At 48.6% G+C, this 26107-nt stretch overlaps 1 protein-coding gene across 2 annotated transcripts in view; it reads left to right on the top strand.

Moving 5' to 3' along the window:
* The window catches only part of PTPRT (protein tyrosine phosphatase, receptor type T), a 585877-nt gene extending 576068 nt beyond the window's left edge, over positions 1–9809 (top strand). For both annotated transcript variants that reach the window (XM_023750890.1, XM_023750889.1), the window contains exons 27-30: positions 4082–4207; positions 5247–5410; positions 8104–8239; positions 8929–9809. In XM_023750890.1, the coding sequence (XP_023606658.1) occupies positions 4082–4207; positions 5247–5410; positions 8104–8239; positions 8929–8982 (480 nt within the window). In that variant the 3' untranslated portion in view covers positions 8983–9809. The remainder of the gene's footprint in view (positions 1–4081; positions 4208–5246; positions 5411–8103; positions 8240–8928) is intronic.
* Positions 9810–26107: the final 16298 nt, after the last annotated feature.

Raw genomic sequence — 26107 nt, 5'->3', positions numbered from 1 at the left:
CACCCTCCCTGCTGGGTAAGGAGGGAGATACTGGAGTGAAAGGTGGAAAAAGGCTGTTGGTCCAGGCTCTAGGCCAGTGGTTGGCAAACTGCGGCTCGCGAGCCACATGCGGCTCTTTGGCCCCTTGAGTATGGCTCTTCCACAAAATACCGACTTCTGCGCACGGGCCATGAAGTTTCAATCGCACTGTACGTGCGTGCCCGCACGTGGTATTTTGTGGAAGAGCCACACTGAAGGGGCCAAAGAGCCGCATGTGGCTCGAGAGCCGCGGTTTGCCGAACACGGCTCTAAAGGATGTGAATCAATTCTTGGAGACAGCCATTTCGACAGTTTTCCATCTAAGGAAGAAAATGCCAAAGTGGTACTGAATGTACGTGTGGCCCCAGGTCAGTGGGGACCTCATGGTTTTAGAGCAGTGGTTCTCAACTTTCTGGCCCTTTAAATACAGTTCCTCATGTTGTGACCCAACCATAAAATTATTTTCGTTGCTACTTCATAACTGTAATGTTGCTACTGTTATGAATCATAATGTAAATATCTGATACGCAGGATGGTCTTAGGCGACCCCTGTGAAAGGGTCGTTCGACCGCCAAAGGGTTCACGACCCACAGGTTGAGAACCACTGTTTTAGAGGGTCAAGTGGGCTTTTGAATCCCATTTCCAGGGTCCCCATCCCCAAGATTTCTATAAAATGCTGATGCTCATGTGCTCGTGGTCTGGCCCTCAGACCACATACATGTTTCTGCTTTGTTTCTTTGTCACCCAGGGAGAAAGCTTAGTTCCTCGCTGGTTTCCACAGGAAATCAATACATATTGAGCACTGTGCATGTTATTATAAATTTGCTGAATATTTAGGTTGGGGGGGGGTCACATGACACATCGATTCACTTTCGTTTCACTGGTTCCACTGCATCCCAACCTCCCTCTCCCATCTCCTGGGTCCCCCTCCAGAACATTCCACAGGTCTCTCTCCTTTGACATGCAGAACAGTGTCCAGTCCCCACTGCTCCCCCAAGCTGGTTGATCAGGAATTTTCACAAGGGCAGTCCTTTGGGTATTATCTTAAAGAGAAATTTTCATAAGAGCTACTAAGTGGTGGGAGAAAAAAAACACTTTATCCATCTTGTTTGAGGGGCACTCCCCCAAATTGCCTAATATTATAGCTCACATTTACTGAGTGCTCACTACTTACAGACCCCAGTGCTAAGCAGACACATTCAGATCCACAGCCACTCATAACTCGGAGAAGCTAAATGATTTGGCCAAGTCACTCAGCTAGAAAGTGGCAGGGCTGGGATTTGAACCCAGGGAACCCTTTTGCTACACCGCCTACATGGCCAGAAAGGCCGCGCCCACCAAGGCACAACCCCAGAGGCTGGAGGCCAGGACAGCCTTGAGCTAAACCATAGAGGACATTTCTTGTTGATGAGAATCATTTCTGAGCCCCAGAGGGTCACTGGGAACACTCGGCTCCCGCCCCTTCCTTCTGTCCCCATGGCTAGATCATGTGTGGCATCCTGAGCTGTGGGAGACCCTGATGATCCTTGGCAGCTCAAACGCCACGTCACCCACACTGTTGCTGCCACCATCTCACAAGTGAGGGAACTCAAGTGAAAGGATGGCTCTGATTTAGGATTAAGACCCCACACACTTCCCCAGCCCTCTGGGCATTACGGGAGAGTGACCTGGAAAATCAAATGCAGGGAAGTGTCCCAAATGTAGGAGTCTTGTTTGAGGCATAGTAGAACCTATTAGCTTGAGAAATTGGTCTGGAAATCTTATTAAAAGAGACAAATAATTCCACATTCTCTCCAGACTGAAAATATTGGGGGTAACTGACTTTCCCTGATGCCTCGGACACCTGTACCTGATGTCGGGATCACGGTCAACTTCTGGCAAGGCCAAATTCAGTGCAGATGATAAAGGCAATTATTTTTTTAATGGGAAGTTCTGATGAGTTCTGATTTCTCTGGCCAGTCACAGACTTATCAGTGCTGGTCCCTCACCACTGGGAAGGGTGCAAGGCAGGAGAGCCAATGGCAAAGAGAAATGAAGGTCAAATTGTGGATCTGTCATAACCGCCCAGCTCAGCAGATGACCGTCCAGCCACTGGGCCCCTGTGAGAGCCACCCACACACATGCTCGGTTAACCCCAGTGGAGATGCCAGGAAAGCAACCACCATTCGTTAGGTCTTTGCTATTTGAGACAGGTGATAAGAAGAATCCTTCAGCTTTAAATGTGAGGCATTATCATAATTGTTATTTTTGTGGAGCACTGATAGGTTCAATAATACTGTGAATCGCTGGGAGTCAGTGGGTGCTTATGCCATGCCTGTTTGCTCACATGCGCCATCTCCTTTATTCCCAGAACAAGCTGACAGTGTAGGGGTCGGCCAACTTTCTCTGTGAAGGACAAGATAGGAAATATTTTAGGTTTTGCAGGCTATGTGGTCTGCTCAGCTCTGCCATTGTAGCTCGAAAGCAACCACAGACAATAATACATAAACAAAGAAGTACAGTGGTATTTCAATAAAACTTTACTTCAGAATCGGTGCCGGCCAGGTGTGGCCTATCCTGTGACCAATATTATCCCTGAGCCGGAATTTGGGTTGCACAGCTAGGATGTTTGGAGATGTGTGCTTTCTCTCTCCTTCATCCTCCCTCCTCCTGGCTTTTCCATTCTGGTTCCAGTTCTGGAGAGAGAAAGAATAGAGAAAATGCCCTTTTGCATGTGACTGCTCTCTCTCCACAAAGGGACATCGATCCCTTTCATGAAAATCCTGCATCTGTAGTAGCTGTGAGGAGGCCACTGGGTTGCTGTCTGCAAGCTGGCGTAGGCTGTGGCAGACCAGGTGGCCCTCAGAGGCCTCGGTGGGTCTTGTCCATCCTCTGGGCAACCCCCAGGTGGAGGGTCCATGCTGGAGTGGCCCCTGACAAGCATACAGCCTCAACTTGGCTCTTTTCCGTGCCCAATACTGAGACCTATAAACCTGGACAGAGTCCATCCCCATGATCCTTGGGAAGCAGGAATTTGAGGAAGCACATTTGCCCCTCTGAGCCACATCCCCTGCCAACTACCTCAATGTTCTTTCTCCAACTGAAGTCATCTGGTGGCTTAACAGAGAAGAATGAAGTGTCTGTCTCTCTTTCTTGATGAGACTATAAACCTAAGGAATCACTTGTGATCTTAGGCCATGGTTTCTCAATCTCTGCACTATTGATATTGGGGGCCAGAGTCCTGGGTGGGGGAAAGGTATACCCTCATTGGAGGATATTGAGCAGCATCCTGGCCTCCACTCACTAGATACCCATAGAAACCCCCAGGTGTGACCATCAACAGTATCTCCAGACATTGACAAATGTCCCCTGGGTGACAAAACCACCTCTGGCTGAGACACCGTCTTAGGTTGTGGGGCCACCGTCGCCTTTGCTCTCAGCTGTAGGATCTGATTCACAATTCCAGAAAAATAGGAAAGATCACAGGCAAGACCTCTCAACACCATGCTACATCACCTTTTGTAAGGTAGGCATAGTTATCCCCATTTTACATATTAGAAAACTGAGGCCTGTGCCACACAGCTAGTAAGGAGCAGAGCCTGGATTTGCACCCAAGTATGTCTGATGCCAAAGCTTATATATATTCTAAAGTGTTCATGATCTGATCATGAAATGATTGTAAAGGTTTTCCTGGAATGGGGAAGTGTTTGCCGTGGTTCACATTAGTGAAAAGAAAACTAGAGGTTATACCTGCCCTTCCCTTGGAGTGTTCTACCTAAGTCTGACAGCAGCGCTTCGAGGTAAATGCCATTCTCCCCATTTTACAGATGAGGAAAGTGAGGCCCAGCAAGTCTAACAAATGGTGTGAAATCATCACAGCAAAGTGTTTCTGTGTTCAGAGCTTCGACTTTTCAACAACACCCCCCGAAATGGGTGGCTGCTCCCCAACAGGGAAGCGGAGTCTAATTTCCTCCATGACACTCTGCATCTCTAGCCAGTGTGTTCTGCCAACGATCAGAAAGGCTTAGTGATACATGAGACTAACGCCCTCCCACCCGGCCCCTTCCTGTGGCCTCTCCCCCAGCTCTGTATGCAGTACTGGCCTGAGAAGACCTCCGGGTGCTACGGGCCCATCCAAGTGGAGTTCGTCTCCGCAGACATCGACGAGGACATCATCCACAGAATATTCCGCATCTGCAACATGGCTCGGGTGAGTGCGCGGCCGCCATTGCATCCCCCACCGCCCTCTCCCCCACCGCACACACACACAAATAGATGGAGCCTGTGGGAGAGGAACCCGCCGCTAATGAGCGTCCGGGCTGAGCTCTCGGATCATTTCGTCCTTGGGGAAGCGATGCCTCTGCCGATTCCAGCTCCAGCCATGGTTCCAACACAGGTTCGCACAGGGCGACATCCCGCCTGCCATCTGCCTGTTTCCTGACACACTTGCTGCCATGTAGACACTTTCCCACTGTGTCACGCTGTTTTGGCAGTAGATGCAGCCTTTGATTGGATCCGGTAAGCTTTGGGCTAGAGCTAGACCCTGGGAACCACACCAAAATGAAGAAGAGCCGCTTCCAAGAGGAAACTCACTGGCTGGGAGGAGGAGTATGGGTGGAAGGGAGCAGCTTAGTAACCTATGGATGGTGGCTAACTAAAGTGACATGGGCCTTTATTGGGGCCCAGGGTGAACAGAACTCAGCCCCTGCCCTCAGAGTTCACTATCTAGTGCAGTGATGGCGAACCTTTTGAGCTCGTCGTGTCAGCATTTTGAAAAATCCTAACTTAACTCTGGTGCCGTGTCACATATAGAAATTTTTTGATAGTTGCAACCATAGTAAAACAAAGATTTATATTTTTGATATTTATTTTATATATTTAAATGCCATTTAACAAAGAAAAATCAACCAAAAAAATGAGTTCGCGGGTCACCTCTGACACGCGTGTCATAGGTTCGCCATCACTGATCTAGTGGGAAAGTGAGATATATTCTGGCACATGAACCTCAGGGAAAGGGCAGGCTTTTCCTGAGGAATGGAATGTTTGAATTGGGTTTTGAAGACTGAGTAGGAATTTTCCAGGTTGAGAAGGGTGCAGGGCAGTCATGGCAGGAGAATCAGTGTGCACAAAAGTGTAGAGATGAGTAAAGAGAGAGTCTGTGACTCTCCCCGTGATGACATGGCTGAGACCTCATTTAGTCTGTCCTCCACCCAATGCTGCAACAGCCCTAACAGCCTCTCTGTTCTCAGCCTCAGGATGGGTATCGTATAGTCCAGCACCTCCAGTACATTGGCTGGCCTGCCTACCGGGACACGCCCCCCTCCAAGCGCTCTCTGCTCAAAGTGGTCCGGCGGCTGGAGAAGTGGCAGGAGCAGTATGACGGGCGGGAGGGACGCACCGTGGTCCACTGCCTGTGAGTACTGTACTAGGGAGGCATCTCCAGGGCCACAGGGTGGTGGGCGATAGGACGGCCTTGAGGATGCTGGCCACAAACACTAGTCCTAGGCAAGCCTGGCTGCACACATCTCAACATCCCTGAAAGGCCAATGGGAGTGTATTCAAAGAATCTCAACCCTTCAATGGACTGGGGTTGCCCTGAACTAATGTTATGTGACATATTTACTGATGCAAAACCTGGTAGCCTTTCCCTAAACATGAAGTGTGGTCAGACCACACCCCTATGCTCCCAGGAGGCAGGGAAGTCCCACCCTCCAGCAGGAAGCAGGATGTGGCCTGCCAATCACAAGGAGGCTCAGGTTGAAGAGGGTTCCACCAACTAAACCCTCTTCTATTATTTCCTGAAGAAGAAAAGGAGGAAAGGGGGATGGGTTAAGTGAGCTCAATGCAGGCAGTTAAAATGAGTCACCTCATTCCATCTGTGAGGTAGATTTTATCATGTCACAGTGAGAAGACTGAGGCACAGGCGGTGAAGCATCAGGCAGTTAAGAGAGGAGCTTTGATTAGAATCCACTGGCCTCCAGGCTAACGTGCCATCCATTCACCCACACTCCCTCTGACCAAAGGGTTCATCCACTGTGTCTGCAACACTTTTCCCAGGGCACTGTGGGCTCAGGTCGGCTGTGTTCATACTTCCATTACTGAGGTGAAATGGAACCTTCACCTCCTGTCTTAGGACAGGCATAGCTGGGGCACAGGGGATCCGGGTCAAACAGACTCTGATGTCATCACGCAGGGTGGAGGTCAGGTCCCTTAGAGGACTGTGGCTGACAAGCTATCTTCAAGGAAATCACTTAATTTTATGAGCCTTAGTTTACTCATCTGTCTAATGGGTATATTGAATTAGGTCATTGTAAGGCTCTGTGGGGCTTTGTGACATATTTAGAAAGTAAACACAATTTATCTGCCAACATACAAATCTGCAATATCATGGTAGCAAATACGCAAATGCCTGTGTCCAAGTCCACCATAGGAGTATAAAGAGAAGGATCCTAGAGACCTCGGACCCAAAACAAATCGGGAGCGATGACAGCTCGTGTGGAACATTTGATTCACAACCATTCCCTTTGCTTCTTAGAACCTTAAAGTCATTGGGGAGACATGACTGAGAGGGCCCCCTCTTTAAAAAGGTGTGTTAAGGAAGAGTGGGCCAGAGACTTCCCCTTTTCAGAATAAGTATTTGTGGCGTTAGTGGAGGCATTAATAACACCTACTGACCTCAGAATTGTCTTTTCAAAACCAGCTTATTCTCTTTCTAAAAGGAGGTGCACACGCATGTCAGAAAAGTCACAGAGCTTAAAGCGAAGTTCAACACACACAGCTCAAGGGCCATCACCTGTAGCAATCCCCCTTCCCAAGGGATGCCCACTGTAGTCCAGGAAGATGCCATGAGGTGTTGCATGTCTCATTGGAGGGACATCAGCCAGGCTGAGCTGGCTCTGCCCACATCCCAGAAACTGGCAGCTGATTCCCTGCCAGCTAACCCTGCTCCCTTCAGTTCCCTCCCCCACACTCAGGTGGCTCTCCTTCAGCCCAGAGCCACACCCATCTCACCAGGGTCTCACTCCACTGGCCCGAGATGCCTCTTCCTCTTGGGCTCTGCTGTTCTTGCTCCAGAAAATACTGAACCCTCCCTCCTGGGGGTCCCTCCCTCCTCTTTCCTGTGATTGGTTTTTATCCCTCTCTTCCCTGTCCAAGGTGACCAGCAGTTTGAACCAAAGGAAAGCGCAGGGGTATCCTTCTATCAACAGGGACCTTGGCACCCCTGGGAGCCACCGTCACCAAAACAGACACTGAAATGCAGGCGCTGGCTAGTGAATGAGGGCAATTGTCTGTACTTGAAGCATCTGGTCGTTGGATGTCCTATAGATAAAACATCTGGGAGATCAAGTGCCTTAGTTTCATCCAGATGTTCCTTAGACACAGACCATTACATGAAATCATTAGTTACTCTTGGCAACACGCCCAGGAGTTCCGAATCAGGCAGATTCCAAAAGGGACTCTCTGTAAAGAGTTGAGATGTCTCCATGAAGATGGCATATGGAGGCTCAGAAAGGAGTGGCAGGGAGCTGGCCCTGCCAAGGGCTCTCTATCTCTACTCTCCAGAGCTGTAGGGTCTTGCTTACCCAGGTGTATAAATAGAGACTTATCACTTCAGGATACAGCATCTCAGACTCAGCCTGGCCCCCACCCAAACACCTGGGCTGGCTGTCCCTAGTGGGTGGGAAAACTAGGCGGGAAATCATACACAACCTTCAGCTGTCTTCACTGGATGAGTGGGTGGACCCAGAGCATCCCTTTGGACAAGGATGCAGGCACATGAATAAAGACACCATGAGGCCTGAAGGTTGGCGTCGGTGTGCCATGGGACTATAACCTGCTCACAGAACCAAGGAAACATCAAGCTAACGGAACTCTCCCGGGTCCTCTAGTCCAACCCGCCCCCCATTACATAAATGGGAAACTTGGAGCTCAGACAAGGAGTGACTTGCCCAAGGTCACAGCAGGTTCGGGGCACTCGGACCCTGACACGTGGCTCGGGTTAGGGCTTTCGCCAGTGCCTTACCTTGCCTTGGCCAAGGTAGCCACTCCCCCATGCCGGTGGGGCACCCAGGAAGGAGTCTGACTTACCCTTCCCTCTGTGTTTAGAAATGGGGGAGGCCGCAGCGGGACCTTCTGTGCCATCTGCAGCGTGTGTGAGATGATCCAGCAGCAGAACATCATTGACGTGTTCCACATCGTGAAAACGCTGCGGAACAACAAGTCCAACATGGTGGAGACCCTGGTGAGTGTCCCGAGAACTGTTCTCCCCCAGGCAGGGCATGACCCTAGTTCCCTGTGCCGGAAGAAACCAGCATCAAATAGTAAAACACTCAGTGACTTAGCACCTACAGTCGACATCCTTTGCTCCCAGTCTCACCAACTTCTCTTTCCTGCAGGGCAGCCCACATATTAACCCTGATACACCCCACTCTGTTTTACTCTCTGCCCGTTCTTTAGGGAAGTACCACTAACCCAGGCTTAGGGGAAGGGCTTCTGGATTGTAGAGTGTGGATTATGTTTTGGATCCAGTTCCATGCCAGTCTAATTGACTTAGGCTAATTTTATGAATACAGTATTGGAAGAGGACACTGGAGAAAGGGATGGAAAGAGACTGGGCAGGTAGAGCCCCCAATGAGAAGACCTGGTGCAATGATGGGGACAGACCACAATGTGAGTCTTTAACCTACTCTCAGTGGGTCCCCCTCAAAGTCTGGTGTGTAGACCAGCAGTAGCATATGGGAGCCTGGTAGAAATGTCGAATCTTGAGTCCCACCCAAGAGCAACTGAATCAGAATCTGCACAGATAATTCTGAGCTGTTAGCACAGATGTAGGTAAAGTTCATTCCAAAATCGTACCTCTAAATGCATTTTCCTTTCCTTTCCCTCTCTCTCCTGCCTTCCCTTCTCTCTGTCTGCCTCTCCTCCTCTCAGGAACAGTATAAATTCGTATACGAGGTGGCATTGGAATATTTAAGCTCCTTTTAGCCTGATGGGATGGGGAGCCTGCCGGAGTCCAGAGGCTGCTGCAGTCAAACCCCCTTTTCTGTGAATGGCAGTGATGGGCGAAGAGGCGGCACCTGGCCCAACTCCAAGGAGAAGACTGGTGGTCTCATGCCTGGGGTGGGCCCTGCACCTTCTGAGGGGCTCCTGGAACTGGGAGATAGGCTCTGAAAGGCCCAGGCTTCTCCTGCACCCCCACCGGCCACAGACGCGGACCCACAACAAGGCCCCGGACTTCCCAGTTCCCCGACCTCTTGCTTCTGCGCTTTCCAAGTGTGTGGACCTCATGGCGAGCCAGCTGGGGGTGCTGGGAGATGCAGGCTCGCTGTACCCTCCCGGGCCTGCTTCTCCTTGGGAGTGAGGGGATGTGTCTCCGCCTCCACGCTGTGGGGGCAGTGACTGGGCTCTTGGGGTCCCTGCCCTGCTGCCCTCTGCAGTCTCCTTCAGTGACCTGGGGCTGTCCCGAGACCACAGCAGGGGCCCCATCCTGCCCCCCTGCCTGCACGGAGCTAGCCCTCCAGCATTCTGTACCCTCCCCAGCCCGGGCCTTGACCCTCTGTCACTCACGCCAGCCTGCTGGGTCCACAGCACTCTTGGATAAAGGTTTTCTTTGCTTTTTTGTCCTCGGTGGGAGGGGGTGGAACTGCAGGGATGGTGGCTGCTCCTCCTTGTCTGTGAAAAGGGATCACTGCCCGGAGGCAGGGCTCTTGCTGACCCTTGGGTGGCGCCCCCTTTGGGAGAGATGACAGGATAAGATTTGATTATTTTCCAAAGCATATATTAAAAGAAACTTTCTTTTGGGGGATGTAAAATCTAAGTCTCTTATGTGAAAAAAAGGGAGCGGGGCTGGGAAGGAAGTTTGGATGTGTAGCTACAGGACCAATCTCTCAGGCCTGTCATCAGGCAACATCCTTAAAGGGTCCCACCTGGGATGGCCCAGCCACTGACGAGGCAGAGACGGCTAGACGGAGGCCGCTCCTCTGGCTTCTGGGCAGCCGAGTCCCAGCTTTCAGCATAACCTTCCTAGGAAACCTGACAAAGGCCACTGTGGACCAGTTATGCTTTGGTTTAAAATGGGCCGAAGGGATCAGGCCTGGGAAACTAGGGTCCTGCCCAAGGATGTGTGAGTCAGTGACTGGGAGCCGGCATCTGCTAGGCATCTCCTGTGTGTCCGGGTGAACCACTCCGTGTGCCATCCCACAATCTTAGGGACACCCCCGCCCCGGGGAGAGCGCGTGCCCTTTCATTATCTCCATGTTACGTGAGGAAGCCGAGGCATCTTCCTCGGCGGTGAAATTCTGGGCCCCAAAAAGGCGAATAATGGCGGTAACACTTATTTTCCTTACTTTCTTCATCCTTTCTCAGCCAAGCAATTATTTTATGGAGGGAAAATAGGGCCAGAAACTTCTGGGCAGAGAACTTCACAAATAGAAATTTAATTCTTTCTGGTGCCAGTTCTTCTGGGAGGCCCAGAATTTCAGCTCTATTTTAGTGCCTCGTTCCTGGCTCCCCAGGAAAAGCCAGTCTCCTGTAATCATTCCTTCGCCAGTGAAAACCATTCCCTGTTCCCTCGGGCAATGCTGTCTGCCACCAGAGACTCCCTACCTTGTCTCTCGCAGGGGCGTGGGCTCAGGACCTGACAGCCTTGGGGTTGCCTGGGATGGAGGAAGCTGCATCGTGGAGGCTGCTCTAGCCCCAGAGAGGAGGAATCAGCAGCTCTGAGTGCACTGGGGAAACTGAACCACGGTGCAGCGCAGGAGCCACGGAGCAGGCAGCCTGCCTAGGGCTTCCTAGAGGAGGTGACTCCCACCCCAGCTGGGTCTCCACTGCAAGAAATCCAGGCCAAGATCAGCATGGGCAATGGCAAAGAGGTGTGGGAAGTTCTGGGGTGGGGGCAGTATAGGGGGAAGGGCAGCCCATCCAGAGGTCAGGAGAGGAGCCAGGGTCGAGGGTGAATGCTCCGCCAACAGTGCAGCTTCACCTCATGGGCCACAGGGAGCTCAGGGTGACGCGCTCAGCTCAGTGTTGGGGCAGGCGGCCTCTTCCCCTTCATCAGACACTGTGAAAACACTCCCTTCAGCGTGTGCTCTTTACTATCACATCTGTTTGTCTGCTCATTATTTTGTCGCTGGAACAAAATACGCAGGGGATTGTGAGCTTCTGCTTCTGTGAGAAACAGGGTCTCTGCTCTACCAGGGGGCAGGGTGACCCAGCCAGAGCCCACAGATGCTGCTTCCAGTGGCACGGGCTCAGGAGCTGTCTAGAAGTCCGGGGACTTGATCAAGGAAGGGCTGTCACTTTGGAGGTTCAAAAAGAAACATCTCAAAGCAAAGGAAGAAAAAGGAGCCCCAGGAAGAACTCACTCTTCTCCTTTCATGGGCCCTTCCCCGTGAGCTCGAGCGGGTCCCCGGGCCCCAGCCCCCACTGGTTCTGCTGGCCTCGCCTGGCTCCAGTCCACGGCTCCAGCCGGCGCTCCCCCAGCCTTCAAAGAGCCTACAGCCTAGCAAATCACCCTGTTATATGCTCCTTTCTTAGATCTCGGCTCATCCATACAGAATGAGGGGACTGAGGCTACTAACACAAATCCTGAGATTTATTCTGCTCAGGAAGGGGTAAAACAGCTGGCAGATAAAAAATGGCAGTGGCTTCTATCCTTTCAAATGGTAGGGATTTAAAATGTGACTTCAGGCAGAAGGAAAACTGTAAAAACTCGGGCCACAGTGGGATAACCAAGGGCCAGTGATGGTTCCCGCCGTTCGTCCCTCATTTCCTCACAACCCAGCCACCTCCCAAGATAGCAGGGCAGTGAACGGGTCTTAGGCCAGTTTACAAAGAAGAAACTGAGGCTGGTGAGTGGAGGTGCCTCCCGAAGATCCCACATGGCCAGGGCTTGGGTGAGATGGGGCACCGGTGCCCAAGAAGTTGAGCTTTACCAAACACCGCCTCCCCCAAGGTACTTTCCCACCCCCCACTTACAGGGGGGACTCACCTTGCTTCGTGCAGAGGAAAACTGTTTGTGGTCTCTGCGTCTCCACAAGTGGGACCAGCTTCTCATTTCTGGATACCAAAGGGAGTGCCCTCACTTAGTGCAGGGCCTTGTGGTTCTCACCTCCTAGCTATGTACCCTGTTGGGAGAAGAGGAAGGTATGAATGAGGAGCCAGGAAGCATCCCCACCTGCATATGTTTATGATGTCGGTAGCTTTGTCCAGGTGGAGTCCACACGGTTGCTAATGCAAGCAAACCTGAGCACACACTGCACATGAGGGGTCTGGAAGGCTCTTCACTTTACTTAAACCACAATATTTATGGGTTCCTATGACACACAGGACCCTCCCTGCAGGGGGTGCTACCAGGAAGCACTGTTACCATAGTACAGTTCATCCATTGGTGAGGCATGGGTTGTGATAGAAAGAGCTCAGTCTTCGGTTTCCCAGCCCAGCTTCAATCCCCGCCCAGTGGATTGTTGGGTCAACCAGTTAATAGGAAGAGATGTGAAATGAAGAGCCTCGGCCAATAGAAGAGGTAGATTTGGAAAGCTACAGACAGGAAAACAGGAAGGCAAGGCCAGGAAGTTGGGACCTAAAAGGAATACTCAGAACCAAGGATGCATATGGTCCACTGGGTAAGTGGTCGCTTCTATGACACAGCAGGCCAGGGGATGGGGAAGGGCCAGCCAGAACCACCTAGAACAAGGATGTTGCTTTATGTAAGTCTCGGTGTCTTAGGGCAAAGATGATAATTTTCCCTCTGGCCAATCATGTTTATTCACACCCGTTCCCCGTTGCTGAGCTAGCTCTTGCTGTATGCCCTCACCAGGACCCACGCTTCCTCAGCTCTGGGTGAATCTGTTGTGTGTACAGAGGTGTCAGTCTAGTAAGGCTGCTGCAGACAGCAGACGTGAAGGCCAGGGAGGAGCAGCCAGGAGGCACTGCCAAGCCCAGATCCAGAGCCATTGAAGGAGATGGATAATTCTGCACCTCATTGCCTTAGAACAGAATGAAGAAAGCTGCCCTCCCTTAGCCTGTAAATGGTCACTCCTGGGCTGGACAGACAGGCCATCAGCACCACGATGAGGCAGAAGTAATGCCATGGAAAACATGGGTGATTCCAAGGGTTAAATGAACAGGATCCTAAGCCATGATGCCAACAGATTATATTGGGCCAACAGACTTAGGAACAAATGGTCGACCCAAGCTGCAGGGCAGTTCTAAAGATGAGACATGATGGCCATTTCATCTCAAAGCCCTGACTTGCCTGCCTCGTCATCTAACCAGTCTGAGCTCCTTAGCCAATGATGCCAGCTCCAAATCACAGCTGAATAAAACAGGGAAGCGGGCAAAGTAAGTCCAACTAGAGGAGACCAGCTGAGATTCAGCCTTTTCCTAATTCCCATTCAAGGGCTCCATGTTGGAGGTTCTCCCTGTATCCTTATCTAGAGGTGATCAAATGCAGGGCCTTGGCCTTACCTTCCAGAAACCTGCCTTTGAGGTCACACACTGTCTGAACAACAGGGAGAGAAGTCAGTAGCAGAGAATGGAGGGGCTCTAGTCTCCGCTGGCACACATTTCAGAGTCAGGGACATGATCCTGAGAAGCACAGCAGAGATGTCTAAGTCATATTTGCTCATATGAGCAGATTCTCTTCTGGCTCATTAATAACCAGAGAGACTTATGCATGGCATTGGCTGGCTATACAACTGTCTTATAGAGACCAAGGTCATCTCTGCGTCACTCCTACCTACCTCCAGAAGAGGCAGGAAAAGGTCATCAGAGGGGCCACATTCACCCTCTGAAAGCCACCCATGAATGTTAGGTCCCCAAGACGAGCAGTCAGCACACCCACAATGTTAGACCCCAGGCCTGGCATCCTAGTTATCTAAGAGGTTGGAGATGCCCATTGGAGCTGATACAAGGGATGTGGGAGGACTCAGGATGGCAGAGGGTCCATAGGGAAGAGCTACTGGAACATCCTTCTGGATCTGAGAGTTGCTTTGGGTGGTGAGAATTGAACCCTGATCCCTGGTTGGAATGTTCAGAGAATGAGGGTCTGGGGACCTTAGAGTGTTGAACAGAAAGGTATTGGTATGAAAGTCTGGAGCTCAGTGTAATTAATGTAACTTATGGATCACTGATGAGTTAGATCCTTAGATTTGGGGGGCGGAGGGGGATGTGATGTAACCTGCTACAATTGCAAAACTGAAATACACGTACTTCAGCGCCTTCGAGCTTGCAAGTACAAATCGGTGGACCTCTCATATGATGGTTCAACAAACTCTCAGTGCCTACCATGCCCCCATCTCCCCCATGGAAAATTAATGATATAAGATATTTCTTGGGTCAAGGTGCCCAAAGCTGTATGGAGGCTCGGAGGGCAAATTGTTGTCATCCCAGGTCGAATCAGTCTTCTGAAGGGTCAGGCACAATACTAGTGCCCATATCCTCCACTGGTCTGTAGATTGTTAGAAAATTCAAGCACAGTTTGCTAGTCCCAGGTTGATCCTGCGAGTGGAACTAGGATCAATGGGTGATACTTAGTAGCTATAAGGAAGAACTTGCTGTCTGCCAGAGAGGAAAGGCTGTCCATCTCAGCAACGGTCCAGCAGAAGCCAGGCATCTCTTTAAAGGGAAGCAGGAACATTGCTGTAAAGGCCTTTAAGTTGCTTCCCCCCAGGAGGGTGAGAGCTTATGGAGCTGGGATCATGTTCGAACTCTTTCATTCCTGCAGAGCACAAAGCCAAGCAGGTTGTGCTTGGTTTATGCAGGTTGAAGATCCCTGCTCTCCTACCCGAATCTCCCCACCATGCAGGCCCAGATGCTGCTCTGGCAACAGATCTAGGGCTCATCCAGGCTGGTTATCACCAAATAGCCCAGAAAGAACAGCTGCTTTTGTATAGAGCCAATGCCCAAGATCCCTGACTAGACCAGCCATAAGGTGAACAAGGCTGTCAGTGGGAGCCAGAACCAGTCAAGGTCCAAGCAGGACCCAGAACAGGATTTTGCTTACCACATACATTATCTCCAGAGGTTAATTCTACCCCCATGCCCCACTCCCCACTCCAGGCCTGTTGGAGTAGACTGCAAAGCAAAAGCACAGTGACTGTTGATACACAATTATAACCATCTCTACTATTATCCATCTCATTGCCAGGTGGACCCTGGGTTAGCCAGACTAATCCAGGCTAACCTATATTGGCAATCAGACTCAAAGCACTTTTCTACCTTCTCTTTCCACCCTATATCCTACTACCCAATGAAAGGCAAAGGGTCAGCCTTCTTCTACCATTGCCTTGACTACTGGACACCATCATAACCCTCTCGGAGCATCATGGGGTTCCCACTCAACTCCATGGAGACTGGCATTTTCACATCCACTGGGCACATGCCACTGCGTGGGACCGAAGTCTCCACGGTGTTAGCAGCCTCCTCCGTGAACCCCGATGGCCTGCACTTGTACAGTTTGGGTGTTTGATAAATAAAGCACGTATGAGAAGAGAAAACAAAATAAATCAACTTTTTTAAAAGCCAGCACTGTGCTGTCAATGTTCTTCTTTTTTTTCCTTTTTCTTTCCAATTCTAGCTTAAAAAAGCAGAAGTAAATAATGTCAGGTCAATGAATATCAGATATATTTTTTGACGTACATTACAGTGAAGTGTAATCTTTTTACACCTGCAAGTCCATCTTATTTATTCTTGTAAATGTTCCCTGACAATGTTTGTAATATGGCTGTGTTGAAAATCTATACAATAAAGCTGTGACCCTGAGATTCATGTTTTCCTAAGATATTCGCTCTGGTGTCTTCCTGACGTTGGGTCGGGGTCAGGTAGAGATGAGTCAAAGAAGAAAGAGGAGAAAAACCTATTATCAGCTAGGTTTCATTATATTTATGTTCACTTAATCCTTATATCTCTGACACCGGAAATAGTATCCCCTCTTTGCAGATGAGAAAGTTGAAGTTCATATATATTAAGGGATTTTACGTGATTACACATTACACTATAACAGGGTTGGGTCTAAAACAGTTTTTCTCAAGTGTGGTCCATAGAACACTCGGGAAGTTTGTTAAACATACATATGTTTAATCCCCGACAGAATCACAATGTCAGGATCTGCATGTAACATATCACCCTAAAACTCAGTGACTTGAAACCGCAGTCCTTTAGGGAGGCCAGCTGGGGCTTGACTGATCTAGGCTGAGCTCAGCTGTTCTCAGCTGGCCTGCTCATGTGTCAACTATGGGCTCTATCTACTCCAGGCCAGGCTTGCCGGGGACACCTGGGCTGGTACAGCTCTGCTCCAGGTGTCTCATCCTCCTCCTGGGCCAGCAAGCCAGCCTAGGCAACCGCTTCTCATGGTGATAGCAGGAGCATGAGAGAGAAAGTCCAATCATGTAAGTTTTTCTGAGTCATGTTGGCAACATCCCATTGGACAAAGCTACTTGCATGACAATACTCAAAATCTCGGAGCAGGGAAATACACTCCACCCCTTGACATAGAGACCCTGCTTCTCAATGTTCCAATAAATGCTGTGATTAGGTACCAAGCTAATGGTGCCAGGCGCAGCCTTTAACCCTCTCATCTCAGAGTGGTCCATAGATTACCTATGCCAGTTCACCTGAGAAACTTCCAAATATGCAGAGTCAGATTCAGTAGGTCCAGGAGGGTCCCAGGAATCCACATGCTTACCCAGTGCCCAGGTGATAGTTAACACAACTATTTTAGACCCAACCCTTTTATAGTGCAATGTGTAGTCACATAAAATCCCTTAATATTTATGAAGTTCAACTTTCTCATCTGCAAAGTGATGCAAGCACTATTCTAACTGTTGGTGCTGTTTGTTATAGAGAGGAAGATAGGGCCTGAGGTGACAAGGAGACAAACCAGTTCCCTAACTAAGGTATGAGGCTGCCAATCTCTGAGTTGAATGCACATGCTCTACTTTCCAAATGAGCAGGAGAAACAGCCAGAACCAACTCCTGAGAGTTCCCTGGTTCCCTAGTTCTAAGTATGAGCTAGAAGCATGAGCCACAGGGCTGGGCCCAGGGTTCACTTTGTTCTCATGCAGCCTGGGGAACGCTGGCAGGGTTCTGCAACCTAAGGGACCTGGGTGTAGTGCCCAGCAGACCCCCGTAAGCCACAGAACCCGGGAACACGTGCTTCCCAGCTTGGGTCCTGAGTAGGGAACCTGGAGGCCAGCCAGCCAGTAATCCTCGTCCCTTTGTCCCTAGTTTTGTTAATCTCACTTATTCTGCCCACTGTATTTATTCTTTTTTGCCACAAATGTAACAGTTGACTTTGGGAAAATAAAATATTTTTAAAGGTTAACACTTTACATATCTCCTAATAACAAATTTACTGTGGGGCCTATCATTTTCCCCCAAATGGAAATATCTTTTAGAGTTATTATAAAAATAGCATATACTCACTTGAAAACCTCAATTCAAAATTGTTTGAGGCATAAGATGAAAGTAACCACTTCTCAAAGGTACTTATTAATATTTTTATGCCATTCCAGACCTTTCTATGCAGATACACACACACACACACACACACACACACACACACACACACATTCTGAGACAAGCTTCTTTCCACTTAACACCATGCCATGGTCATATTTCCATAGAAATATGCTTAAATATCCCTTATCTGTCTTGACAACTCCCCAGTACTCCTGAGCCTGGCTGACCTGGTTTGGGTGCGTCCAGACTCAGGTGCTGTCACAGCGATGCCTCTGGGCCAGCATGCACAGTGAGGGATGCCACCCCTGTGTGCCCTGACCTGGACACTGACCAGAGTGGCACAATTCCCTTTAGATGTCAGACCGGAGCCAGGTGTAGGTTTGCAGAATCTGGGATATTTTGCAGCCTAAGCACCACCCTGCTCTCCACTCGGAGTGCCTGCAGGCTAGAGGCTGCTGTCCCAGACAGTCACCGCCTATCTCAGTTGATGGTTGAATGTGGAGCCTGGCTTTAAGAGCCAACTGAGCCAGGAGGAAGGTTACCACCTCCTTCTGAATGACGAGGACCCTGGTGGCTCCATGTGCCTAGAGAGAAAGTGAAGTCATCCCTCTATAGGTCATAGGGTGAGCAGGGCAGGGCCAAGAAGCCATCCTTGTGATCATGACTGACTCCATCTCACCCCCGTCTCCTCTACTATATCTACAATGCAGAGTAAAAGCTGGGAATTCTGCCGCCAGGCCCGAGAGGAGTTTCCTCTGGTTAAAAGACACAGCAGCTAAAATGAGAATCACCAGGGGTTGATGCTGAATCATGCTTTGCTAGATCATATACCTAGAAGATGTAAAGGGGCCTCCAAGAAAATGAAGCATTTCAACCCTCCAGATGGTCTGCACTCACTCAGAAGACTGGTCAATCGTCCATTGCCAGCTCCTGGGAGAGGAAATGACATTAAGAAGAACCTCTGTGGGAGGGAGAATGGCAGGGAGAACCTTATAGAAATGCATGCTGAGGATATTAGCTTTCATGCCCCCATCGGATCGCCCCCGGAAGGAGCACACTGTCAGTGGAATGTGTACAAGACCAGGTGAAATAGATGCGTATCGTATCACTGAATATTCTCAGCCTCCCCTCTTCTCCACGGCTGTGCTCACCATGTCCAAGCAGACTTCTTCCGGTTTCCCGCAGGGACAGCCATGGTGCCTCCCCTCAGAGAGGCGCTGCACCTCTCTTCCTGCCCCAAGGTTCCTGATGCTGTGCTGAGATACCCACAGGATCCCACTCATATGTGTGTCACCCAAGGAATCCGGGGCGTTAAGCCCCCATGGGGCAACCTCTGACCAAGGGGAGACTGGAGCCTGCAGACAAATGCTTCCTCCTTTCTTTCCTCTGAAGGCGGTTCTGAGCTATATTTCACATAACTTTTCAAGTGGTTCCAGAGTAAGCAAACGGACTCATAGAAATAGCCAACTCCATAACACAACCTTGTGTTGCCTCTCCCGCCCTCCTGCTCTGATTTACACCCCCACCCCCTTGCTCCCTGGATTTATATTTCCAAATAAAACACTGTCTGAGGCTTTGCATTAGGGGGGCACCACCTGGGAAACTGGGCTTCAGCTACACACACTACCCCATCCTCCAGCTGTTAGTCCGAGATGGGACCCTGCCACACCGAGTGGGTGGCCAGCTATCCCAGGCTCATCCCAAGGGTCGCGTGTTAATTTGCTACTCAGATTTGGGAGCAGGGGCCCTACCATCTCATATTTTTGCTGAAAATCAAAAGCCTGCCCAGTAAACAGTAAGAGGGACTATCCGTGGCCCCACAGGGGGCCCAATTTCACAATTAGCACAACCAACGGGGTACTGGCCAGTGGAATAGGGGAGTTATCTGGATGGGGGATTCAGGCCCACAAAGTCAGGAGCCTGCAGCAATTCTAACTGTGGTCCTGCCTTTGGCCGGACATGTCTCCTGAGGAACCATGTAGGCAGCTAGTTCCCAACAGGGACAATGTGCCAGAAAAAGATAGGGGCAGGGGAGTTCCAGCCAACACTTAATGCAGATCCAAACCTCTTCAGGGCTGATGCAGCTCCCTGTGCTGGGAGCCCAGCTCTGGCTAAGTCCCCTGCCCCCACAGGCTGTTGGATGTCTGAACTGGCAGGGAAAAATAACACTAAATCTCAGCTTCCTTCCCCTCCTCTCTTTCCCTCCACCGTGGCCTGGCAGCTCCCACCTCTGAGCAAGCTCAGAACTTCCCTTGTGAGGATGAACAAACAGGAAAACATCCCCAAGACACATAAAAATATGCAGGAGTTCAAAGCAGAGGTTCACTTTGAGGAATGAGAAAAAGTGCCTGCCCATGAACTCAAGTCCCTGCCAGGAAAAGGAACACGTTCTACAACAAACACAAATGAAGAAAAACGCTAGGCTTGATAACTGAATCCAAGAACCTTCTTTGTTGTTGTATTCAACAAAACAAATTACTGACAACTCTAATCAAGATAAAGCACAAATACCCAAAATTAGGAAATTGAAAAGAGATTTAATAGTGATTGAGGAAATTACACAGCATTTTAAAAGGATTATTATGAATAACTCTGGCTAGTATATTTTAAAATCTTGATCAAGTAGATAATTTTGGAAATTTATGAATATTACCAAAATTGTTTTTTAAAAATACAAGACCCAAGTGGACCAATTATCAGAGAAGAAAAATTTAAGTTGTTAATTCTCCTAAAAGATACAAGAACAGATAGTTTTATGAGTGAACTTGATCAAACTCTCAAACAAACAAAAAATCTTATGCTGTACATACTATTCCAGAACAATGAAAACAAGGAAAAACTTCCCAATCAAGCTAAAATAGCACAGATACCTGATCTAAAAGAGTAAACACACACACACACACACACACACACACACACACACACACACCTCTAAAGCCTCTAGACCAGTCACATTTAAAACTGCAAAAATTTTTACTAAATATTATTCCTTGTTACAATTAGCTGCTTTTTAAGAATACTAAGCCATGTCCAAGAAGCCTGTATGTCAGGAATTCTAGAAGCGCTCAACATTAGGAAGTCTATAGGAAAAAGGATAGAGACATCGTATCTTCTTAACTACTGAAAAAGCACTTGACAAAATTTAATATCAATCTCTGATTAAATATAATAGCATCAGTGAGCTAGTAAAATACTTTATTAGCACAAGAGTTAAAATAATGAGTAGCAAGCATTACCATCTACTTCTCTGTCCATCCAGGCTAAAGGGGTTGTCTGACAAGTCCTGGCCAGTAAGCTTGAGCAGAAATGATGGCATCAATCCTATGCTGCAATGATTAATTGCTGCATATTTCAATGCTGAAACTCTACAGCATGTTCTTCCCATTTCATCAATCAAGGAGGTCTGTGTTTCAGATGGCACAGCGACGGGATAGGGAAGCCCCGTCAGCCTGGGTCACTGAACCCCCACATGGAGAACAGTCGCTCCTGGGAGTTGCCTGGACCTCCAGAACTTTGGGGTACTTGGCCACTGAGCATTTGAAGTTCTACATTACTGCAGAATGCCTAATATATACAGCCAATGTATTAAATAATAAAGAAAATTTTGTGTGTTTCCATTAAAATAAATGCTTACATCATTGCTATTATTATTATTGGCTAATGCCAATCCAACTAGTATAAGTAGACAAGAAAAGACTACTGTATGATTTACTATTGCTGGATAACAAATTAGTCCAAACAACCATTTGAATTTTGATCATGACTTTGTGGATCAGGAGTTCAGGGAGGGGTTATCTGGCCATTTCTTGTGTGGGCCTGTCCTGTGGTTAGAGTCAGATGTGGGCTTGGGTTATGGTCACCTTTAAGCCCTCATTGGGCCGGATGTCCCAGATGGCTCACGCACATGGCTGCTGTTGATGCTGGCTATTAGCTGGAAGGTCAGTGGGGCTATCAACTAAGGTCTACACGTGATCTGAGTCAGACTCATCACTTGGCCCCTGCCTTTGCCCAGAGTGAGTGTCCCAAGAGATTCTGGCAGAAATGGGGCAGCCTTTTTGGACTTGGCCTCCTATGTTACAAAGGGTCATTTCTGTTGAATTCTACTGGTTGTGAGGTCAGCTCTGATTCAGAAGGGGAGGACATAGACTCATTCTCTATAAAAAAAAGTGTCAAAGAATCTGTAGACAATAATTGAAACTACATAGTACCAATGTAGGAATGCAATCTGATCAATTCCTTGGGATTTCTTGTCACACTAGATATTAGGGACAAGTTTCACATCTGTCAAGATAACAATTCGAATGAAACTGGTTTGATGTTATTAAACACCATTGATCAAAGGCAAGAGAAAATGATAGGGACAACTTCTCTCTTACAAGTCACCAAAGCAGAGTTGTTGTTTCTTTTTCCTTTTCTTTTCTTTCTTTTCTTTTTTTTTTTTGTCTTTTGGGTTTAGTTCAATTCAATTCATTTTATTGTTCCCAGTACATCCATTTATGTTACTGTCTAAGACCTAAGAAGTTCATATTATTCCTTTGCTTAATTTTTAATTACACAAATACATCCACCTGGTAAAATAATCAGAATATTACTGATACAGTTAGGCCCTCTTTGGCCACCAACCCAATCCCCAGCCCCTCCCCAATAGAAAATGAAAAGTCTTTGGTCCATCTTACTACTCCGGATCCTCTCACTTCTCTAAGCACTTCTCTAAGCAACCATGAGGACAAACGGGTTCCAAGGATTACAATCTAGGAAAAGAAATGGCTTTACCTGGTTGAGAAGATGGAAGTAAGCAGAGAGGGACCAACTTTAACAGGTTGACCCCAGCTGAAATAATGGGCAAAGCTGCCCCCAAGATTTATGCCATATCCCACCTTTCAGCTCCATCAGGTTCTGTGCAAAAATAAGAAGCTAGGTGAGGAATTTTCCTCAGAGGGGAATACATCTGTCTCTCTGAGAGTGGGCTAGGAGAGCAACCAGCCATCACTAATAGCTCCAAGTAGGGCCCCAGGGACACCCAGATGGTGTGGCATCCAGTTCCCCAGAGATGACTGATGCTGCCCAGGGTGTGGAACAGGTGCCAGCTGAAAGAGCCTCAGAGAGGTGCCACATGTCCACACAGACTCTGGTGCCTTCAGAGGGAAGTGTGCTAAGGCAGCTCATGTCCTACTTGGCACAACCTGAAAGGTAAAGTGTCCTGGTCACAGGAGACAGAGAGGCACATATGCAGAAAGAAAACTGCTGGCCAGTTTTCCTTTTCCTATGCCATTGGAGGGAGAAAAATATCTGAAGCCATGGGTATGATGAGATAAATATTCTAAATTCCAGGTTTCTTGGAAAAAAAATAAGCTTAAAACCTACATTTTAAGCCAACACACTGGGATTTATGCCTTTATTATCTCAACCAGTCAGTGCAAGAGAGATGCCTGGTCTCTGTGGAGAGGGCTCCACTGCTCACAGGGGCTGAAGAAGCAGGCCTGTTACTCTAAAGTCTCACCTCCCTGAGAAACAGCTCCCCTTGACTCTCAGGAGCCCCCATCAACCAATGCAAAGTCATGCGTCGCTTACCAGTTCCTGAAGCAGGTTAAGGAGCTTGTAGGGTTTTTAAGATTGGAGTGAGGATTGCTGGAGCGTCAGCCAACATAGAAAATTCCCAGGAACGTGGTGTAGGCATAGGCGAGAGGAGGACCTGTGAGTCCAGGCACTCCTTCAAGACAAGGAAGCAGGGAGAGGCCTCTGTCTGGGGCAGGGCAAGAGATCAGTGGTGAGATCCGGGGTTGACTTTTGTGTGAAAGAAATAACATTCCCAGAGGTCATGGGGACGGAAGAGGATTAAATGTGCATGATGTTGGGCACACTGTCATGGTTTTCACTCTGTAAGCTGATGAAATCCCTCTGCAGAGACACCCCCACAGCCCTGCAGGCTGCCTAGAAAGGCATCAACCAACCATTGGAGAGATTGATGTGGAGCAGAGACTCCCAGCCCTCACTCCCCCTGATGCCCCAAGAGCTTCCCCAGGATCTGGACCCCTACTCTGCAGGGGGAAAGCTTCCATTCTTTTCAGATTTTAGAATTCTCAGCCAGCCCACATGGCGCTATATGTTCTGACAAACGCAGTTGACCTCCCAGCTGACTCCATTCAAAAACTCAAAGAGTATGCTCCTCTTTGCAGGCTGCTGCTTAGCACTTCCCACAGAGGGAAGGGAGGAAGGGGCCTGACCCTGAGGCCTCCTCAGGCCTGCCAGGTGGGAGGTGATAGCTCAGGAGGCTTGGGGGCTGGGTAGTGCCACCCACCTCCTGGTATTTGCAGGAAAGGTCAGCCCCCTCTGCTCTTTCCCAACACTGGGCAGGTGTACCCTCCTGAATAGGACCTCTGTGAGCCCCCCACCCCCTGGGTTGTGCTTGCTACTGGCATGGTTTGTTTGTCTTCAAAAGGCAAAGTCACAAGCGTCACAAACTGTGGATTTAAAACCATACAGCGGCTCGCATCAGGCCTAGAGGAAATGTCAGTGGCAACACCTTTCCAACAACTCAAGCATGCAACCAGAGGTGAAGAATCAAAGCCCCAGGAGGCCAAACCATGGATCCCATATGCACCCCAGGTGAGGTTTTTGAATGAACCAGATGACTGATCCAGAGGTGGCTACAGAAGCAGCTGGAGTGGGAATGTCAGCCTCTACACTTCCCAGCCATCAATAGGGTTTCTCCCTTCTACTGCTCCTGCCAAACTCCTTCCTCACGGTGGCTATAAAGACAACGCAAAATTAATAGAACACATAAAAGAATAAGAAGTGATATCATTTTAAACTGAGAGTATAGTAAGAATAAACAGAAATAAAATACAAGATTCCAGTAAGAAGATTAAACTATCAGCACATAAAAAATGAGGCTTCTTTAAAAATAACATTTATGATGAACCTGGAGATTATTATGCTAAGTGAAATAAACCAGTCAGAGAAAGATAAATATTCACATGATCTCACTTATATGTGGAATCTAATGAATAAAATAAACTGACAAACAAAATAGGCCCAGAGGTATAGATACATGGAACAGACTGACAAATCTCAGAGGGGAGGAGGATGGGGAGATGGGAAGAGATTAACCAAAGAATACCTATGCATATATGCATAGCCCGTGGACACAGACAACAGTGTGGGGAAGGCCTGGGTGGAGGGGGGAAAGAGGGTCACCTGTAATATTGACAACAATAAATAAATAAACTAGAGCTATAGAAAAATTGATATTTAAAAAAATAAAACAGTATTTTATATTTAACAAAACTGATATATACTGCCAGAGACAGTGGCATTCACAAAATAATCCTGCCTTTCAGGGGAGATAACGCACGTCACTTCCGGTATGTGCTATGTGCGAGATCCTGGAAACCACATGTTAAAGTGTTTCACAGGGCAAAGAGAATCTGGACCTCTAAGTCCAATACAAGGGCCCTGGAGAGTTACCCAACTCCCATCAGACTCAGCGTGACTGGAAGACAAAATGCAGGTACTTATATAACTCATGTGCTCCTCCTGATAATCTTGTAATATAGGCAACCACTATCACTCCCATTAAGAGGAAAGAGGCAGAGAAAGGTGTTTTTCAGGTCTCATATTTGGTGAGCAGCAGACCAGCGATTCAAACTTCGGCAGTCCATGTTCTTAACCACTATGCCAGGCTGGCTCCCACTCACAGAGGCATCTTAGAGGAAAATGAAAAGAACTTCACGGCCACATACCTTCTTCTCTAGAAGGCTGGGGATGTTGAAACAGGGCGGACTAGGGGAGAGAGGAGGCAGGGCAGCTCTGAAAAGGCAAGCTGGGTGTTAAGTCCTTTCTTCCCACCCCCATGGGATACACCTGCTACCCCTCATGTGATGAAACAGAGGGAGCTTGGACCATACAGGTCAATTCTAAACTCCAGCCTTTCCCAGGGGGCCTTCCCTTTGTGAATAAAAACCCTCACAGTCAGGGGCCAGGAAACCTGAATTCAGGGCTCACGTCTGCCAGGAAAACATTCTGTGACTTGCACAATTGCCCAGGGTCTCCTGGGACCTCAGGTGCTACAGTTGAAATTTGGGGATAATTAGTTCCATCTCACTGGGTTGTGGAAAGTTCAAACCAAACAATACAGGTCATGGTGCTCCGGGAATCTTCAAATGCTTTGCCACTGTACATGGTGACTTTAGTAGCCCATCAGAATGGAGGAGGCAGGAAGAGCCCTCCAGGTCACATTCCCATTTTATGTATGGGGAAACTGAGGTCTCAGTGGGTTGTCCAAGAATTAGAAGAATTACTGGAATTATGGATGTTATATCATTAAATAATAATAATAATAAGAAGATGTAAGTGAAAAAAACCAGGACTAGGCCCCTGGGCCTCTAGCTGCCCAGTCATCGCTGGTTATGATTTGAAAGCTCCAGCTCCTTTCTTTGTGCGGCCCAGGCTGCAGCTCTGAGGCCAAGGCAGCAGAGAGAGGAGGGGAGACAGCGTAATGGCCGAGAGACGCTGAGTCCGCCTGTGGCGGTCGCTGGGTCTCCTTTTCCTCATCACCTCCTTAATGCTGCTGGAATGATGATGTCCAATCATGTAGAACTGTCATTTCTGTAGGTCAGAAATGGCCAGGTACCACAATTTCATATGATTC

The sequence above is a fragment of the Myotis lucifugus genome, unplaced genomic scaffold (assembly GCF_000147115.1).
Source record: "Myotis lucifugus unplaced genomic scaffold, Myoluc2.0 scaffold_16, whole genome shotgun sequence".
Lineage (NCBI taxonomy): Eukaryota > Metazoa > Chordata > Mammalia > Chiroptera > Vespertilionidae > Myotis > Myotis lucifugus.
Note: the sequence above shows the minus strand (reverse complement) of the source record. Positions and strands in the feature narration are given on the sequence as shown.